The sequence below is a fragment of the Rattus norvegicus genome, chromosome 2, assembly GCF_036323735.1.
Source record: "Rattus norvegicus strain BN/NHsdMcwi chromosome 2, GRCr8, whole genome shotgun sequence".
NCBI classification, from domain to species: domain Eukaryota; kingdom Metazoa; phylum Chordata; class Mammalia; order Rodentia; family Muridae; genus Rattus; species Rattus norvegicus.
In genome coordinates, this window is record NC_086020.1 from 163,375,085 (window position 1) to 163,393,906 (window position 18,822).

Below are 18,822 nucleotides of genomic sequence, written 5' to 3' on the forward strand. Positions count from 1 at the left end.
TCTCCAGTTTAATTCCTAAATCTACATTTCTGCCTACAGTAGGAATAGTCTCTGGAGTATGTTGCTTTTAATATTAATTACTTTTTGATCATGAAGTGTTGCTATCAAGTAGTTTTTCTGCATTTATTATGTTTGTCATATGATTCCTATGCTTTGGTCTATTTATATGATGTTTTCTATATTGATATATTAAACCAACTTTGCAACATGGAATGATTCCCTCTTGGTTGGAGGTGAATGATCTTTTGAATGTTTGGTTGACTTTATTACACAGTGTTTAATTTACTCATTTATCTGTTGATTGACATCTACATCTTATAATCTAGGGCTTTTGTAGTATGGGCTACTGGAGGTTGTAGTGCAGGTCCTACACTAAGGAAATCATCCAACGTGTATAGGAAAGGAGAGGGTTATGAGCCTTGTATATTTATCATTTGCGTCCTTCAAATATCAGGGAAAGTCAAAATTGAAGTTCCTGTGTAGAAAGAAGAAAATGACCTGCCTGCTGTAGCAGGAAGCCCTTGTGAGGACGCCAGGGCAATGACTTCAGAGCTATTTCTTTTTAGAATCATTTATGGTCGGTCTTTCTTGTTTTCTGTTGCTGCTTCAAAATCAAATGTAACTGAACATCTACTCATTTTTATATAACTGTATTTTTCACAAACCTGTTGAAGATTCTCCATACTTTTATTATTTCTAAATTTCAAATATTCTTTGAAAAGTGTATACTATAATTCATTCATATTGTGTACTGAGTGTTGTCTTTAAAATTGGCAACCCCATTTTTCAGTTCTGGGAAATACTTTAATAATTTATTAATTATTTCTTACCATCTGTTTTTCTTCTTGTCCATCTGGACTTCTATTATTTGGCTTTAGAAATTCAGAAACTGACAGTTATATGATTTGACTTTTTCTCTTTCCTATCTTATCCTTTATATTCACTTATATTTTCTTTATTATTTTCACTTTATTGGATATTTTCTTTATTTACATTTCAAATGTTATAAATTTTCTCTATGTTCTATTGTACATTTTATTTAAGTATCATATATTATAAAATAAATTTATGTAGATCATTCTACTTTTTATAAAGACTTTTCTTTTTATTTCAGGAACTGGCTGTGAGCTCCTTTCTGTGAGTCCCGTTCACGAAGTTATAGGGTTGTTTGTTTTGTTTTGACAGAACTTGTCACCATGGTTTAATCTCATTTTACATTGTTTATATGTTTATTTTTGACCTGATGGTTTATGTGTGGCTTTTCTCAGCTGTAAAGTTTATTTAGTCCTTCCACTCTTGATTAAGAGAGGGATACTCTTCATGTTAATCATTCACATCTTTAAGAAACTGCTCCGGAAGATATGGTGGTGACAGAACCATAAGATGCCAACAAATTCAAAGCTATCATAGGCTATGTTGAAAAACTTATTTAAAAAGGAAGATAAAGAAGAGGATGAGGAAAATGAAAGGGCAAAAATTATGTCTTGTTATTTCAGAGCATTGGGTAGATATCTTCAAGTATAAGCTTCACTGTGGATGAGATGAGTAAATACTTTTTAATAAACACCCAATATCATGTCCAAGAATTTTCACAGATTAGCCATTGGATACTTAACCCAAAGTCTATTGGCATGGCAGGGAAGATTAGTTTTTGTAATCTAATCCCTGATTAAATAAGGCCTCTGTGGTGTAGTGGTGACTGTCAAACTTGTATTTCATGGTACTTGAAATTTATGTACAAAGGGAATTTGCTCATTAAATAATATTTTCCACTTACTCTCCTAAATACTTAGAGACAACTGTCATCAAACAGATTCTCATTTTCTCTATAATGGGCTGCCTCTATTTTGTTTATATTCACTAGAACACCACAAATATATATAATCACTACTTTATAGTGAGTTCAAATGTTTAAAAGGAGCATAATTATGTTTATGTATTCAATAATTCCTATTAAAGAGAAGTTAGTTCAGGATAAAATATATTTATGGTAGTGTTTACATATGCATATTTAGAGAAAATAGGGATTTATGTAGTCTGCATTTTTTAAAAATTATTATTCATCACAGTCAAAAATTTTAAGAAATGAATATTTCCTTTGAAGAAATTAAATATTGGGTAAGGGTAGCTCATTTACCATTTTAATAAAAAACTGAAACATTTAAGTTTGAAACTTTATAAAACTACAGAGAAAAGGTAGACTCATCCTATGAATTTCTTAAGATCACTGGAGATGTAGGGAGAAAAGGAATTATGTGATGGAGACACTAAGAATGAGGTCAGATTTGATATAGATTTTCAAAAATGTCCTAAACTTTTGCAGAGCAGTCCTGAGAAGTCTTTTCCAAATGCCCAAAAGCAATCAACTCATTGTGGTGTCTCTGGCTTGGCATCTTGGTTTGAGCAGTATGATTTTTGTGGTAGATGTGGATAAAGTTCACCAACTTTCTCACATGTGGTTTGAGAGTCATCAGAAGTAGGTCAACATGACAGAGTATGTCACAGAGACACCATGAGTGGTTCTGGATATTAAGATTGAAGCTATTTGACTGAAATTCCCTCCAGATCATTCATTTGCCTATTCCCTTTTTCTTTCATCTGGTTTTTGGTATTGATATCCAGGTATTAGTGGTGTTTGTAAAAATATTAGTCTAGCCGTGTTCTTTCTATTTTGTGAAATATTCTGAGGACCATTGGTTTTAATTCTTCTTTATAGATCTGGAGTAATAAAATGTAAGTCCATCTGGCCCTGAATTTTGTTATTGTTATGGTGTAGTTTTAAAATGATGATACATTGTTTCTTACATTTTTGTGTAATTTTGCTTATATCTTCTTATTTAACTTTGGTAGATCACAAAAATCTAGAGATTCAATTGCTTTTATTTGTAGGATTTATAAATTTGTTACAATGTAAACTTCAAAGCATGGAATAATGATCCTTTGACTCTTGTTAATCAGTAAAGTATATCTTCTTTAAGCTTTAATTTTACTGCTTGAGCACTCTCTTCTGGTTAGTTAGGCTGAGAGGTTACCAGTTGTATTTTTTATAATGCTGTATTTTAGTTCTTACTATGTGCATCTGGCAGCAGGTATGTGCAAATGGTATGTGCCTAAATGGATCATTTATTGATACATTTTCAAGCAGCCATTTATTTCATTCATCGTTTACATTTTCCTTTTGTTTTCATTTCACTTCTGCCCTGGTCTTCATCATTTCTTGCTATATGCTACTCTAGCATTTGCTTGCATTTTTTAAGGCCTTGAGGAACGTTACATTGCTTGTTTTCCAATGTATCATCAAAACAAAATCACTTAAATTCAAAGAACATGCAAAGGTTCTGCGTAAAACACCTTACGAAAAGGCAAAGTTTGGAGCAGAGACTGAAGGAATGGCCATTCAGAGCCTGCCCCACAAGTGCTCTATATATATACAGTCACCAAAACTAGATAAGATGGATGAAGCTAAGAAGTACATGCTGACAGGAACCGGATATAGCTGTCTCCTGAGAGACACAGCGAGAGCATCTCAAATACAGAGGCGAATGCTAGCAGCAAACCACTGAACTGAGAACGGGACCCTCGTTGGAGGAATTAGAAAAGGGATTGAAAGAGCTGAAGGGGCTTGCAACCCCATAAAAACAACAATGACAACCAACTAGAGCTCTCAGGGACTAAACCACTACCCAAAGACTGTACATGCACTGAACCATGTCTCCAACTGCTTATGTAGCAGAGGATGGCCTTGTTGGGCACCAATGGAAGGAGAAGCCCTTGGAACTGCCAAGGTTGGACATCCAGTGTAGGGGAATGTAGGAAGGTGGGAAGGGGGTGTGGATGGGGAGGGGAACATCCTTGTCTAAGAATGGGAGGGGGATGGGTAGGGGGCTTATGTAGGGAAACCAAGAAAGGGAATAATATTTGAAATATAAATAAATAAAAATATCCAATACAAAATCTTACCAAAGATGATGTTAGAAATGCAAATAAGCAAATTCAATTATATTAGGCATCTTATATGGTCAGAGTATTTTAAATTAATATTCACATATACAGATCCTTCACAGACACATATAGATAGAATAGAAAAAACACAAATGTGTCTCAGGTGAATTGTTCTTGAATCACAGCAAGACCTGTGCACTGCAGACTTCACCAAGTGAATCCAAAGGCAGAGATCCACCTCACTAAGAACCTACTTGACCTTGTTCAGCAGTTGTGTGAGTACAAGTAGCTCAGAATGGAGTCAATAAGAGCAGCATAAACCTCAGTGGGGTTTCTCTCAGTTCATTGTGATGACAACAGACACCCAGTCCTTAGAGATCTTCCAGCATCTCCCACCCACTGCAGAGTGAACACAAAAAGATCCCATATGGACTTGTGCCTGTGGGATCTTCAGGCCTGAGCCTTCAAAGAAGGCTCTCAAATAAATTGGCAGATTAGTTCCACTTAGAAGTTTAGTGAAAGCCTCTTGCTATAGGCTTCTGCCTTTTGCCCTTTCCCACCATAATGTATATTATATTGTCTGTTTGACTATAGCTTTTTCAGCCATTTTGATCATAAATATTGTACTACATCTGTCTTTTGCATGTTTTATGTTACAGTAATATTTTGTCCCTGTATTCCCTATACCGTCTTTTTAAAATTTTTGATCATCCTTTAAAATAGGAAATATTACCTAAGGCAGGTGAGAGGCTGAATGCCATCATTTAACATCAGGGAGAACCAGGAGAATCTCAAGGAAGTTATAGAGTCTACTTTCATGTGCAAATTCCTTCCCATGGGCAGGGAGTGACTGTGGGACATAGAACTATGCCAGGAAGTTTGATAAGGTAGAGCAGGTCGAGACCCCGAGATTCAGTGGGCACACACCTGAGGCTTAGGTGACTCCTGTCTCCCTGTCACACTCCTGACTTAGAACACAGGCTATGGTTCTCACATGGAAGAAATGTGCCCCATGGTCATGTAGGTTCAAAACAGAGTTCTTCATGCTTATGAGGTACCTAAATGACTGGAGTCCTTAGCCAAAAAGCTTCCCTTTTAAGACATTCCTCCCTGCAAAAGGTATTTAATCTGAGGCAAATCCCAAGAAGTGAGGTGTGGTTTTATACATCCACTTTCCACCACGATAATAAACTGTTTAGAACCATGGACTGTTTCATTTGATCAAGATCCACCATGGGAAACCATGAAGACATTTGTCTACAGAGCAGCAGCCTAATCTCCTCTAGAAAGCCTCTCTGCACTCCTAGTCTGCCTCTACCAAGCTAAGGATAATCACTTGCTGGGACAAGCTAGAGCTCCTCGTTCCCCTATTCCATCTGCCCAGCCAGGGGCTAGATGCTATTCCCGTCCTGCAGGCCCCTGACTCTGTTCTTCACTCTTTTGTGACTCCCAGTGGTGCCTAAATGTCCAAGAATCTGAGAACCCCACGGCCTTGGCCTTGTTGCAAGCCCAGGGTCCCCTGAACCCGCTCCAGCTTTCCCAGGTGTCAGAGTCTGCTTTCCTACCCCCCAGTGGTGTCTCAACACTTCCCTATAGCCCAGCACTGCAAACTCCTCTTGGTAGTCAAACTCCTCTTGTTCTGCCTCTCCAAGTGGTCTTTCCCAGTAATGAGCAGACTGAGGCCTACAAGTGATGACAGTAACTCCGGTCTTTCCACACAGGGTCTCTTTAAATACTAACATAACTGAGGAGTTTTCTTTGACTAGCAGTTGCCAACACCACCATCATTAAAAGAGGAAGTTAGACAACATTAGGCTTATGTCCATTCGCTAATATTTTCCTATATTATTGATGTAGCCTTTTAGACTCACGCCACACACAGCTGTGCTACTGAGAGTACCAGGGCAGTACCAATGCAAAGAGATGTTCTGCAGTCTCCAGAGGCATCCTAGGTGGGTTTCACTGCATGGATATTGAAAAGAGTCAAGGACAACAGTATATTTGTGCTGGGATATGGGATTCTGGAGAAATCATGGTTATTTGGTTGGAATCCACAGTAGAGACATTGCTAATCATGAAACATTTCTTGCAAATTAGGGATTTCTTGTGGAATCGTTTGTCAGTAATTGTGATATTACAGCATAGTTAAATATATTCTCTATCACATGAAGAGTGTAAGAAGCTATTGTTCATTCTTGAGCAAACTATTAAAGAAATATATTCATATTTCAATTTAAGTGACAAAAAGCAATTCTTAGGTCCATATAGGCTTTAGTTGTAAGAATGCATGTGCATGTGCCATTTGACAAAGCATGTGTACTTCTATATTTTACTGTCAGTGCTTCTCAACCCATTATTGGAGTTCCTCATGTTGTAGTGACCATATAGTTATTTTGTTGCTTCTTGGTAACTATAATTTTGTTACTGTTGTGAACCATAATATAAATATCTGTGTTTTCAGAGGGTCTTAGCTGACCCCTATAAAGGGATCATTTGCTGTTCCCAAAGGGGCTGACAACCCACAGTTGGAAAACATTCTTCTAAAATATTCTGAAAGCATAAAACACAGAACATACATATAATATTTGTTTATGTGAACTTTATAAAACTAAAAAAGTCATAAGAAACTCAGACATCTTAAAATAGGTGGAAAATAAATTTATAATCTACACTGTAGGATACTATTCATCAATAAAAATAAAATTAAAGACCTATGACTAGATATGGATCAATCTTTAAGGCATATGATTCAATAAAATACCAACATTACCATAGTATATGGACTGAATGAGTTATTTTTAGGAACACATAAATGTATATATGTGTACATATATCCATGGGAATAACTATTTATGGAGAGACCATGAATTTGACAGAGATTTGGGAGAGGGTTTATGGGAGGGCTGTGAAATAAGAAAAAGGAAGGGAGGAATGTTGTAATTATGTTGTAAGTTTTTTAAAAAGCTGTTAAAAACTGGCTATGCAGTGTTTAATTTCACTACAGAACATTCTAGAATGCCCTAATCATGGAGATATGTTCATAAGATGAGTGGTTTCAGGGCCTCAAGAGACTATAGACACAAAAAATTAAGTGAATGAAACCACTCTTAAGGAAAGTATTTCACATTGCAAATTCATGGTGTAGCACTTACAATATTGGTGCAATATGCTGAAGCTGGCAGCCTGTGTATTTGAGGGTGGTGACAGGTTGTATGCAAATCTGCTGCTTTCCTGCTTATTTTTTCTTTAAAAAGCTACTCTTTTGCAGATAAGCAAAACTCTAGCATGTTGTTTGAAATAAGATAGAAAGATGATTACAAATCCAAGGGAGGGAGGACACTCTCTACATATGGGCTGTCTACAGGAGTGACACTGGAGCAATATCAACCCACCTGACAGAGCAGCATTAGGAGACATAGGCCCAATCACAGAGGTCACAGAAAGGTCCCACTTTGAGGTCTTCTGTATGTCCTGAAGCTGTTGGCATCACTTAGAAGTGAAACCATTTTGTTGGATTACAATATATAAACCCAAACTTTATTTTTGTTTTAAAATTGTCTATATGTAGGTAAAAATTATCACAAAATGGATGCCAAATCAAAATATAAAATTATACAGATAGAATTTTAAATCCCTCCCCCGCCACACACACTTTATATCTTTCATGTTTCTCTTTTCTTCATTTCAATTTTTTAATTTCTTAATTATTTTTAACTTTTGGCTGCAAATAGAAATATTGTGTTAGATATTCTTGGCAATTTCAAGAGTGTTACTTTGTGTGTTACATTCATCGCAACACTTCCATGATGTATTTTGCTTGCGTCTTTATTTTGTAATAGGATCTGTTGTGTAGACCATGTTGGCCTAGAACTTAATGTCTATCACTTTAGATTTCCAGAGTTCTAGGAATACAGGCATGTATAACTTACCCAGCTCCAACGCAATTTTTAGTACAGTTTGTTGGGAAAAACAGTTATTTATTTTAGCAATGTTATTCATACATATCACTCTTAATCATAATAACTACATTTTTATTAAACAAATATTCAATGCCAGGAATTTTCAGTGCAGTGTGCACTGATTCTTCTTAGCAACTGTATGGTAACAGTATTAACTTTGTTGCTAATTCTCTTATTTAATAATCTTTATTCAAGTATAACATTCAGATTTCTATCTACATGTTATTTGATAAATCAAATGAAACATGAGCAGTTCATTAGCTGCTAACACCATTCAGATGGTGGATTAGTAATACAATATTAGATTTTAAGGCCTAAGCTACACTTACACATGTGAAACAAAACAAGTGGCAAAGTCTTGAACTAAAAGATCAATTTAAAAAGTATGAGACTGGAGAGATGGCTCAGCCGTTAAAGGCTAGGCTCACAACCAAATAAAAAGTATGAGACTAAATTAGTTTGTATTTGGTATAGATGAGGATATTGTACATTCTGTAAATATTTTTAATTTGAGCATTATTATTGTGTGATAATTAGTGATTATAAGTGAACCATGTCTTAGTTGTCCTAGAGACAGCTAAGTTTATTTTAAATACATTAATTTTAGTTAGCATTGTGTTTTAGTAGACAGTTTAAACTATGAGATTATATTATTGAGAGACTGAAAGCCATTGGTTAGTTTTCTTTTAATTTACCACTAGTCTATCAGGTCAGACAAAAATAGAAGGTTTGAGCAAAGATTTGAGCCCAATTCAATGATGAGTTGTTAAGTGTTGCTGTTAAATACATTTTATATGTTAACATAACACGTGATAGGAGACAACATGTGAAATAATGACAATAATTAAATGATGTGTTTTTATTCTATATAATAATCCAGTTCATCATAGTCTGTTGTTCTCTTTTTGCTATTAGCATTTTATATCATTATTCAGTCTTTTCTCCATATCCTATCCTTGTTGGTCTTCTGGATGTTTAATCTTCAAGTGTCTCGATGCATTATGACATTCATTGGTGGTATTATTGGTGTTGAATCTCTTAATCTTCTTTTGTTCCCTTTACCCATCCTCTAAATCTTCTAAAGTACCATCTTATTCCTTTTGTAAGCCATTTGAAAAGATTGGCAATTACATTTCTTTTGCATCCTAGAACATATAATATCTCAACATACACATAAAAGTAAATTCAATTTCCATGGATGCACATAACCATCCACTGGACTAAGTGCAGGGACACCAATGGAGGAGTTAGGGGAAGGACTGATGATATAGCTGAAGGGATTAGCAACCCATAGAAAGAACAACCACATCAACCAATAAGACCTCCAAAACCCCCAGGGACTATCAAAGAGTATACATGGAGTGACCCATGGCTCCAGCAGCATGTGTAGCAGAGAATGACCTTGTCAGTCATGAATAGGAGGAGAAGCCCTTGGTCCTATGAAGGCTCGATGTGCCAGTGTGGGGTAATGCCAGAGTAGGGAGGCAGGAGTGGGTGGGTTGGGAAGCACTCTTATCGAAGCATGAAAGACAGGGGAGGGGATAGGGATATTAACTGGGGAAGGGATAACATTTGAAATATAAACAAATAAAATAACCAATAAAATAAAATAACCATTCTTAAATGATTCACTCACTGCTAAATATGTCTCATGAAGTATTCACTAAGGAAGACTACTTGGGCATAGCCAATATAAAATCTTATTAGCTGGCCAGCAATTATACTGGGTGTTTGGGACCCCATTGTGCACCAAGTTTCTCTTGTGGTCAGCTTTGTATGCAACACTAGGTGTTCTGGGTTGACATACTTTGCTTAACAAGAATATTTAACTAAAGGTGGATCTAGAGAAGGTGAAAAGAACTATATGGACATTGATGGATTAAGCTTCTGTTTTAGTTGTGGTAGGTAGTGCTGTCTGCTGTCTAAGTTCTGAGTTACACGGCCTGAGTGGGCTACAACCATTCAGTTGGGTTAAAATCTGAAGGCCTACTAAGGTCTGGAGCCCTATATGTGTTTTTCCATCATATATATATATATATATATATATATATATATTATATATAGTATATATATTGCATATAATGTGTATATATAATGTATATATATATACTGTTAAAGAGAAGTAGATTATTATGATTGAGAATCTAGGACAAAGATCTTTAAACTAATATTGGAAAAATCTGTTTTGTGTGACATTGAGCTTTTAATGTTTCAATGTTTTTAATTTGAACATTTAGTGATTCTAGGAAGGCACACAAAAATTATCAATTATAAAAATGTTGCAAATATATAGTCCATTGTTGTAGAAATAAATGCTATTTTATCAAGCTACAAGCTAGCATGCTATAAAGCACTAATTGAAATTAATTAAATGTGGTATCTGACTGTACTTCACATAATCTTTGACATGCTGATCGCATTTAATTGATTTAATGTCAGCTTAAACTTTAATTTAATATTAGCTATGGTTAATTACCCTGAAAGAAGATAAGTTCTTGCATTTACTTTACATAAATAAACTTTCTTATGGATTTCATATAAATTAATTCCATTTCCATTAAATATAACAGTAATAAACAAATGACAATATTTAATTAGACTTATAAAATTATTTAATGATGTTCACAAAGTGGCCACATATGTAGCAGAGAATTCCCTTGTCTGGCCCCGGTGGGAGGGGATGCACTTGTGGAGGTTTGATGCCCCAGAAAAGGGGGCTGCTAGAGGAATGAGGTGGGAGTGGTTGGTGGGTGGGTGAGTACTCTCTTAGAGGCAAATGAGAGGGGTGATGAGGTGGGGGACTAGTGGAGGAGCGATGTGGAAGAGGAACAACATTTGAAATGTAAATAAAATAATTAATTAAAAAATATAAAACTAAAACATGAATGATGAAAGTCCTATTAGACAAAATACTAGATTGTGACCCAATGGGTTTGTTTGCCTTGTTGAGGGTTTATTTGATATATGATAAGTGAGTGCTAAACAGTAGCTTCACTGTGTCATCCCTTCCCATCATGGGTGATGACTTCATCGAGCTATTTTGTCCAGCCCCAATTTCATTTCTACTTCCACTCTAAGAAAATTCTTAGTTTCTGGGACATTTTTTTTACTAAACATTTGTTACTGTGCAGGTATGAAAGCTTAACCTCATCTCTTCCTCTTTCTACCCTCTTCCCCTCCCTGTTTTCTCTCCCTGTCTCCAGTCTCTCTCTCTCTCTCTCTCTCTCTCTCTCTCTCTCTCTCTCTCTCTCTCTCTTTGCCTCTTTCTCCCCATGACTCTTGTATGATATTATATATCTTGTACGTGCTCCTCATGCCCTCTCAAACTTGAGAGCCCCTCTCACTTCACCATGAATCTCTCTACCTTAACAATAATCATTCTACACTGTATATGTACACTGTCCGTTCCATTCCTAGCCTAGGCACTCTGATGAGTAATTTTTTTTCTTTCTTTTTTTTTTCTTTTTCCGGTGCTGAGGACCGAACCCAGGGCCTTGTGCTTGCTAGGCAAGCGCTCTACCACTGAGCTAAATCCCCAACCCAGATGAGTAATTTTTGATACAGCATACAATCTTTCATCTCCTGAAATCCCTTGCATCTTGAAGAGAGTGGAGTAGTGGCTGGAATCCTGCTCTTTGCAGCTCAATTAGTTGCCATGTCTATGGACACAAGGTGGTCCTGGAAAGATCATGTTACACCTAGAGGAAGAGTACAGCACACTACTATGAACAACTACTGCATAGTGATTCATGGGCTGTGCATTCTTCAGAACTAACACTGAGCATTCTGTTGCAATGTCATCAGGAGGTTGCAAACCAGAGGAATCCCCCCACTTTTTAACATCCACATGTTGGTCTTCCTTCTTATTCAGCTCCATATGGTTTGTGAATTATATCATGGGTATTCTGAGCTTTTGTGTTAATATTCACTTATCAGTGAGTACATACCATGCATGTTCTTTTGGGTCTGAGTTACATCATTCAGGTTGACATTTTCTAGTTCCATCCATTTGCCTGCAAAATTCTGATGTCCTTGTTCTTAATAGCTGAGTAGTATTCCATTGTGTAAATGTACCACAATTTCTGTATCCATTCTTCTGTTGAGGGACATCTGGGGTCTTTCCAGCTTCTGGCTATTATAAACAAGGCTGCTATGAACATAGTGGAACATGTCTCCTTGTTAGATGTTGGAGCATCTTTTGGATATATGCCTAGTAGTGGTATAGAGGGTCTTGTGGGTAACTAATTAGAAACCATTGCATCTGGGCATGGTGTGATAAGCCGTTATTCAATTTAGACATAATGTATTGAGTTGTTATCAGTTTATTGACCAAACTCTTGAGGTTTTTACTTGTCTGAAACCTGTAGCTCAGCTACTTTTTAGAAGTATATGTTGAGATGTTTGGTTTTTTCTTTGTCTATGTATGTCCCAAGATAGTTTGCTATTGTTTGTTATTACGCCATTGATATTGGGATGCTTTTCTGTAATTTTAATTTAGCTGATTTAAAGTTTGAGGATAAAATTACAATTAAAGTAATATATTAACCTATTTTATAAAATAAATGTGATATTTAAACTTTTCTCATCTGTATGTATGCTTCATGAATGTTCTTCTTGAAGGTCCAATAATAATAACTAGCAATGAAACTTCATACATGCAAAATTCATTAATATCAGTGTAGGTACAGTTGGAACTCTGGTTACAAATTTATTCATATGATCATTATGATGGTGTCAGGTACATTCAAGTATAATCTATAGAATATTCCAAACCTATAGTCACATAGAGAGACCAGGATAACTTTAGTGGCTCACAAAACCAAATTAACAGACATGCATACAAGACAGAAATTTGTGGGGAGGGGGGCTGAGTAGTATGAGAGAGGGAGGGGATGGTGAATTGAATCAGTATGCACTACATAACATATTAAAATGTCTAAAATTATAAATTAGTAATTATAGTAAAAAGTCCACAAACATTACAGGACTGAGAATTAGGAAAAGAACTGGATTAAAAGATGCAGAGAATTTCCTTATAACATTTGAAATGCTTCTTTTGTGGGTTTTGTTGCCAGTTTCTTAATTGTGTAGTAGGCCTCTGAATGTCCGTGATAGTCCTTGAAGATATTTTTCATCTGATATTTTGAAAAGCACTGATAATTTCAACAGCAAAATGAAGAATTTACTTTTTTTATCTCCAGAATTTCTAATTCACGATGGACCTTTTGGATCTTGTGAAAATAAGTACTGTGGCTTGGGGAGGCACTGTGTTATCAGCAGAGAGACAAGGCACGCTGAGTGTACGTGCATGGACCTCTGCAAACAGCACTACAAACCTGTGTGTGGATCTGATGGGGAATTCTATGAGAACCACTGTGAAGTGCACAGAGCTGCCTGCCTGAAAAAGCAAAAGATCACCATTGTTCACAACGAAGACTGCTTCTTTAAAGGTAAGAGCAGGGTGAGGCCTACAGTGTCGTAGTCCTCTACCTGTCCTATTCTCTACTACTGCCATAAAAGTGTGAACATCGTGTCATTTTATCTCTGTAAGCATCTAAAAGAAGCAGAAGGAAAAAATAACCTTAACCAACCCAAAAAGCGGCAGGGTATGGCAATTTGCATGGATAGGATTCTGATATTCATTTATGAGACTAAGCTGGCCAAAATCTGACTCACAGTTTAATATAGAAATCAGCATTGTACCATATGGCTTCCCAATCACAGAGTTATTATTAGAGGGACAGAGGGTAGCCAGTTTAGTCTGTAGGCCAAATATCACTAGTGCAAAGCCCCTAGAATGCTGGTGAGGCTGCAGGGAAGGCCAAGCGGTGCTGTCGTGGCTTTCATTGCTTCCCGATGTACAGAATAATTTCAATTTGAAGCACGCAACTCAAATTGTATGGGACCTCTAACTGCCCACTTCAATAACAATAAAATCATAAGAAACTCATTTAGCAAATCTGAGGCAATGATAGTTTAACATTTTAAAGTAATATTTACACTCATACAATTGAAAGGATGGCTTAGTGAATAGTACTTCTGAATTAGTAATTAGATGTGCTGTTTTAGTGTGTTCTATAAATAAATCCTCAAATGGGCTTGATCATCACACATTTATTTATACCTTGATTTGTTACTTGGTTGTTTAAGTTGGAGGAAATATTTACTTTCTTGTGTTTTTGACCTTCTTAAATTCTCGAGTCAAATATATAATCATATACAGTACTAACATGTCGATGATAAGTGTATTCTTGAAATTTTGTGAATTAGTGCATCAGTTAATCAGAATACTTAACTGTGTTCACAATAAAGAAATTGTAGGGTATTTAACTCTTGAATTTGAGAAAAAAATATTGCAACCCTTCATTTCCCCATTTATTATTTAAAATTAAAGATTTACAAATTATGACTTTTAATATAGTTTTTCAATAAAGTGTATTTCAAGGAGATTAAAATGATAACAGGACACTTTTAAGACAAAGATGTAATATGCTGTGAACATTGTGGCTTCTAGAATGCAATATGTTATTTCTATAAAAGAGTAGGAATACTGTGGTTATTCACTACAACCTGGCAACATTTTTGCAGTTTTATCACAGTAGAATCTCCTCCTCTATCAAGTCATAGATGCTATGGATTCAAATTAATCTCTTTCATTTTTCAATTCAATCAATCTTCTCAATACTTAGTTTTATGCTAGACTTTGAAAGGAAAAACTATTTTTCTGTTGTTCAGTCTAAGATGGTAGAATAAAATTATATTACAACACTGATATCATAAAATTAAGTTATATATATATGTGTGTGTGTGTGTGTGTGTGTGTGTGTGTGTGTGTGTATGTTGATATATGCATGTGTACTCATACCTACAGGGCTCACTGAGGACAGGGCCTTCAAATGCACTGGAAATGAAAGGATAGTGAGTCACTCAGTGCTGGAAGCATACCCACAACCTCTGGAGGAGTAGTGTGCAATTTTAATTGCACAATACAACCTCAAACTGATAATCTGACAATGTGATCTGTACAGTGGAACATACAGAAACATACAGTGGTCAACATTATGATAGAAGATAAAGCATTTAGTGTTCTGCTTGATAAATGAGCACTCATTTATAATGGCACTAAATATTAAAATATCATAAGATGTGTGGCTAGCCAAAATCATTTCATAATTAATAAAATGATTCTGTGAAAACTTTGGTTCTTTAGATTTGTCCCAAATATTAATTAGATTTGTGCATGCTTCAAAATATATTCTCATCATAAAGAACTGTATTTCCATTTATCTTATGTAGATTAGTGACTATGAGGACTTCTGTTTGATTTAGTATCTTGTCTAAGGAATTGTTAGTTCCTAAAATGCCTGTATTTGAGCAGAGAAAGTGTAAATAAAATCAAAACTAACTACTTGTCATGTTAGCAGTGTGAGTGTAATCAGTTTGGGCTGGGAAATACGATTCCACTGTCAGGAACTGGAACCTCATGGGGAGGTTTTGTGATAGTTGCTGTGATTATGAAATATTTTTCTGGAATTTTAGGCATATACCTTGTGTCTTATAGTGTCACATTGGAAAAAAACAATAAAAATATTAAGTTTGCAAACTAAAATGTCTTCTTAGAAGATATTTGCTTCAAATACAAAATGAAACCAAGTCAAATCAAATGTCCAACAGATCTCATATTTTAAGATTAACTACTTATTACTCTGTAAACCTTAGATGAGAAATAAAAGATTTACTGGCCTATCTATGTTGTGTTTTAAGTAAATACTTTTATTGTTTGATAATTACATACATTATGTAATGTGTTAAGATAAAATCCAAATCCTATTCCTTGCTCCACAACGGTTTTATCTTTCTCAAAATTTAACAGGACAGAGACTCACCCATTTTTCAGTATCCTTGTACAATAGAGTCTCGAATGATATATATATATATATATATATATATATATATATATATATATATATATATGCATCTTGAATGCATCTTATGTCACACAGACTAAAATATTTCTTGACCATTACATCAAAGTATCATTTTTACTTTAAAATCCACTTTTAAAGTTTTGTTGGATGCTTATTCGTTGTATCATTTTGACTGTTAAAGCTAGTAAAGGTACTGACATATGTCCTAAGTAGAATAGAGCAAAGCATATACAACACGCATGTGGAAAAACAGTAAATCTTAGTCATGGGCAAGGATGAGATGAGAGTAAGCAACCAAGTTATAGTTTAGATCAATCATTGGAACTATACTGTTCTTGAAATCAATTTAGTAAAGGGCACATGGATCTACGTACTAATTTCTGCCAATGTATATGAACCAACAATGATCTAAAATATTAAATCATAACGTATTGAAAAACACTAGAAAAGAGTCAATATTTAAAGAAGGTAGATTTAATTTATATAGCCACTTATATTGATTGTGTACTTTAGCTTGTGCTTGCAATGTAGATAAAAAATCTGTATCTTATCAAATACTTCATATAGTTTTTTGTGTCATATTTAATATCTATTATGACATATTGAAGTGTCTCTGTAACAATCATAGTATTTCCTAAAAATCGAATGGTTAAGTGAATTTTCCATCGACTACTTTGTAGTAATAATATTCAGCATTACTTAAATGTTATGTTTCTACCCATTGTCTATCCTTTTACTCTTGTACTAAGAATCTCTTGCATGAAATTTATTTCTACTGTGAGGGGCTTCTAAATCTGCAGCTGTTTACACCAGACCTACAATTACCAAATCTTGACACTGGGTCAGTGTGTCACACAAGTGAAATTTACTTACCTAGAATGCAGAGGTTAGCTCGAATACAAAAACTCATATACAAAGTATGCCAAAGGGAAGAAGGAATTAAACCTGTTAAGAGAAAGTCAATTGAACAGAAATCCTCTTGCCATTTAATGTGCTGGGAATAAAACTGCCATAAAGGCAAATGTTCTGTGCGCTTAAATGTGCAGCACAAAGCGTAAGAAGTTGGAAATCTGGTTGTTGCAATTATCTGTTTACAAATCGAATGAAATCTTAGATTGTTTTATGTTTTCCTTGAATAATCTGATCAGACATTTTCATATCATTTTAGTGTGTTTTTACCATGTCCTTCAAATCAAAGTATTACAGAAGCTATAGTTGACAATAAATAAAGTGTTATTTTCAGAGTATACTGCACATATACTTAGGCTGTCTTTCTTTTGCAAAGAATAACTTCAAAAAGATGCTACTTTATTTTATGTTTAAAAATTCTTTCATACCACCTTAAGTAAAACTAAAATTGGAGGACTAACACAAAGATTTTTGTTTTGGCTAGAATCAGTCATCAAAAAATGCATGCTCATGGTGAAATTAATAACATTGGCAGTGATAAAGTTGGCATAATTCACTACACTGAACAACCAGAAGTGGCTGTTTTTCTAAATTCATTCAGCATTGAATGACTTTCATAGTTTCATTCAGTTCACAATTTTCGGTGAGTTTATGTTAAAATTTACAGAATTTATTAATATAAAATGATTGCCTTACATCATTTTATTTTTTATTTTTTTCCACGTGGAAGGTTTAATGAGAAAAGAGTAGAAGAAGAGAGGAAAAAGTGGCTGGACATGGACACGGGGGGTGGGGTGGGGTGGGGGTAAGAACAGAGAAGAACAAAGAACAAGCGGAGGAAGAGAGGGTAAGGGGAAGTAAGAGAGAGAGGGGGTAAGAGCACATCATTTTTTTCTTTTTCTTTCTTTCTTTCTTTCTTTCTTTCTTTCTTTCTTTCTTTCTTTCTTTCTTTCTTTCTTTTTTTATTAACTTGAGTATTTCTTATTTACATTTCGAGTGTTATTCCCTTTCCAGGTTTCCGGGCAAACATCCTCCTAACCCCTCCCCCTCCCCTTCTATATGGGTGTTCCCCTCCCCATCCTCCCCCCATTGCCGCCCTCCCCCCAACAATCATGTTCACTGGGGGTTCAGACTTAGCAGGACCAAGGGCTTCCCCTTCCACTGGTGATATTATTCGGATATTCATTGCTACCTATGAGGTCAGAGTCCAGGGTCAGTCCATGTATAGTCTTTAGGTAGGGGCTTAGTCCCTGGAAGCTCTGGTTGCTTGGCATTGTTGTACATAAGGGGTCTCGAGCTCCTTCAAGCTCTTCGAGTTCTTTTTTTTTTTTTTATTAACTTGAGTATTTCTTATATACATTTCGAGTGTTATTCCCTTTCCCGGTTTCCGGGCAAACATCCCCCTCCCCCCTCCCCTTCCTTATGGGTGTTCCCCTCCCAACCCTCCCCCCATTGCCGCCCTCCCCCCATAGACTAGTTCACTGGGGGTTCAGTCTTAGCAGGACCCAGGGCTTCCCCTTCCACTGGTGCTCTTACTAGGATATTCATTGCTACCTATGAGGTCAGAGTCCAGGGTCAGTCCATGTATAGTCTTTAGGTAGTGGCTTAGTCCCTGGAAGCTCTGGTTGCTTAGCATTGTTGTACTTTTGGGGTCTCGAGCCCCATCAAGCTCTTCCAGTTCTTTCTCTGATTCCTTCAACGGGGGACCTATTCTCAGTTCAGTGGTTTGCTGCTGGCATTCGCCTCTGTATTTGCTGTATTCTGGCTGTGTCTCTCAGGAGCGATCTACATCTGGCTCCTGTCGGTCTGCACTTCTTTGCTTCATCCATCTTGTCTAATTGGGTGGCTGTATATGTATGGGCCACATGTGGGGCAGGCTCTGAATGGGTGTTCCTTCAGTCTCTGTTTTAATCTTTGCCTCTCCCTTCCCTGCCAAGGGTATTCTTTTTCCTCATTTAAAGAAGGAGTGAAGCATTCACATTTTGATCATCCGTCTTGAGTTTCGTTTGTTCTAGGGATCTAGGGTAATTCAAGCATTTGGGCTAATAGCCACTTATCAATGAGTGCATACCATGTATGTCTTT

The 18,822-nt window shown here is 35.9% G+C and overlaps 1 protein-coding gene across 7 annotated transcripts in view; it reads left to right on the forward strand.

Annotated features, from left to right (window-relative positions):
* Positions 1-18,822, forward strand: part of Fstl5 (follistatin-like 5) — a 668,565-nt gene that overhangs the window by 218,509 nt on the left and 431,234 nt on the right. For all 7 annotated transcript variants that reach the window (NM_001271195.1, XM_039102752.2, XM_039102749.2 and 4 more), the window contains exon 4: positions 13,103-13,351. In NM_001271195.1, coding sequence (NP_001258124.1) covers positions 13,103-13,351 — 249 coding nt within the window. The remainder of the gene's footprint in view (positions 1-13,102; positions 13,352-18,822) is intronic.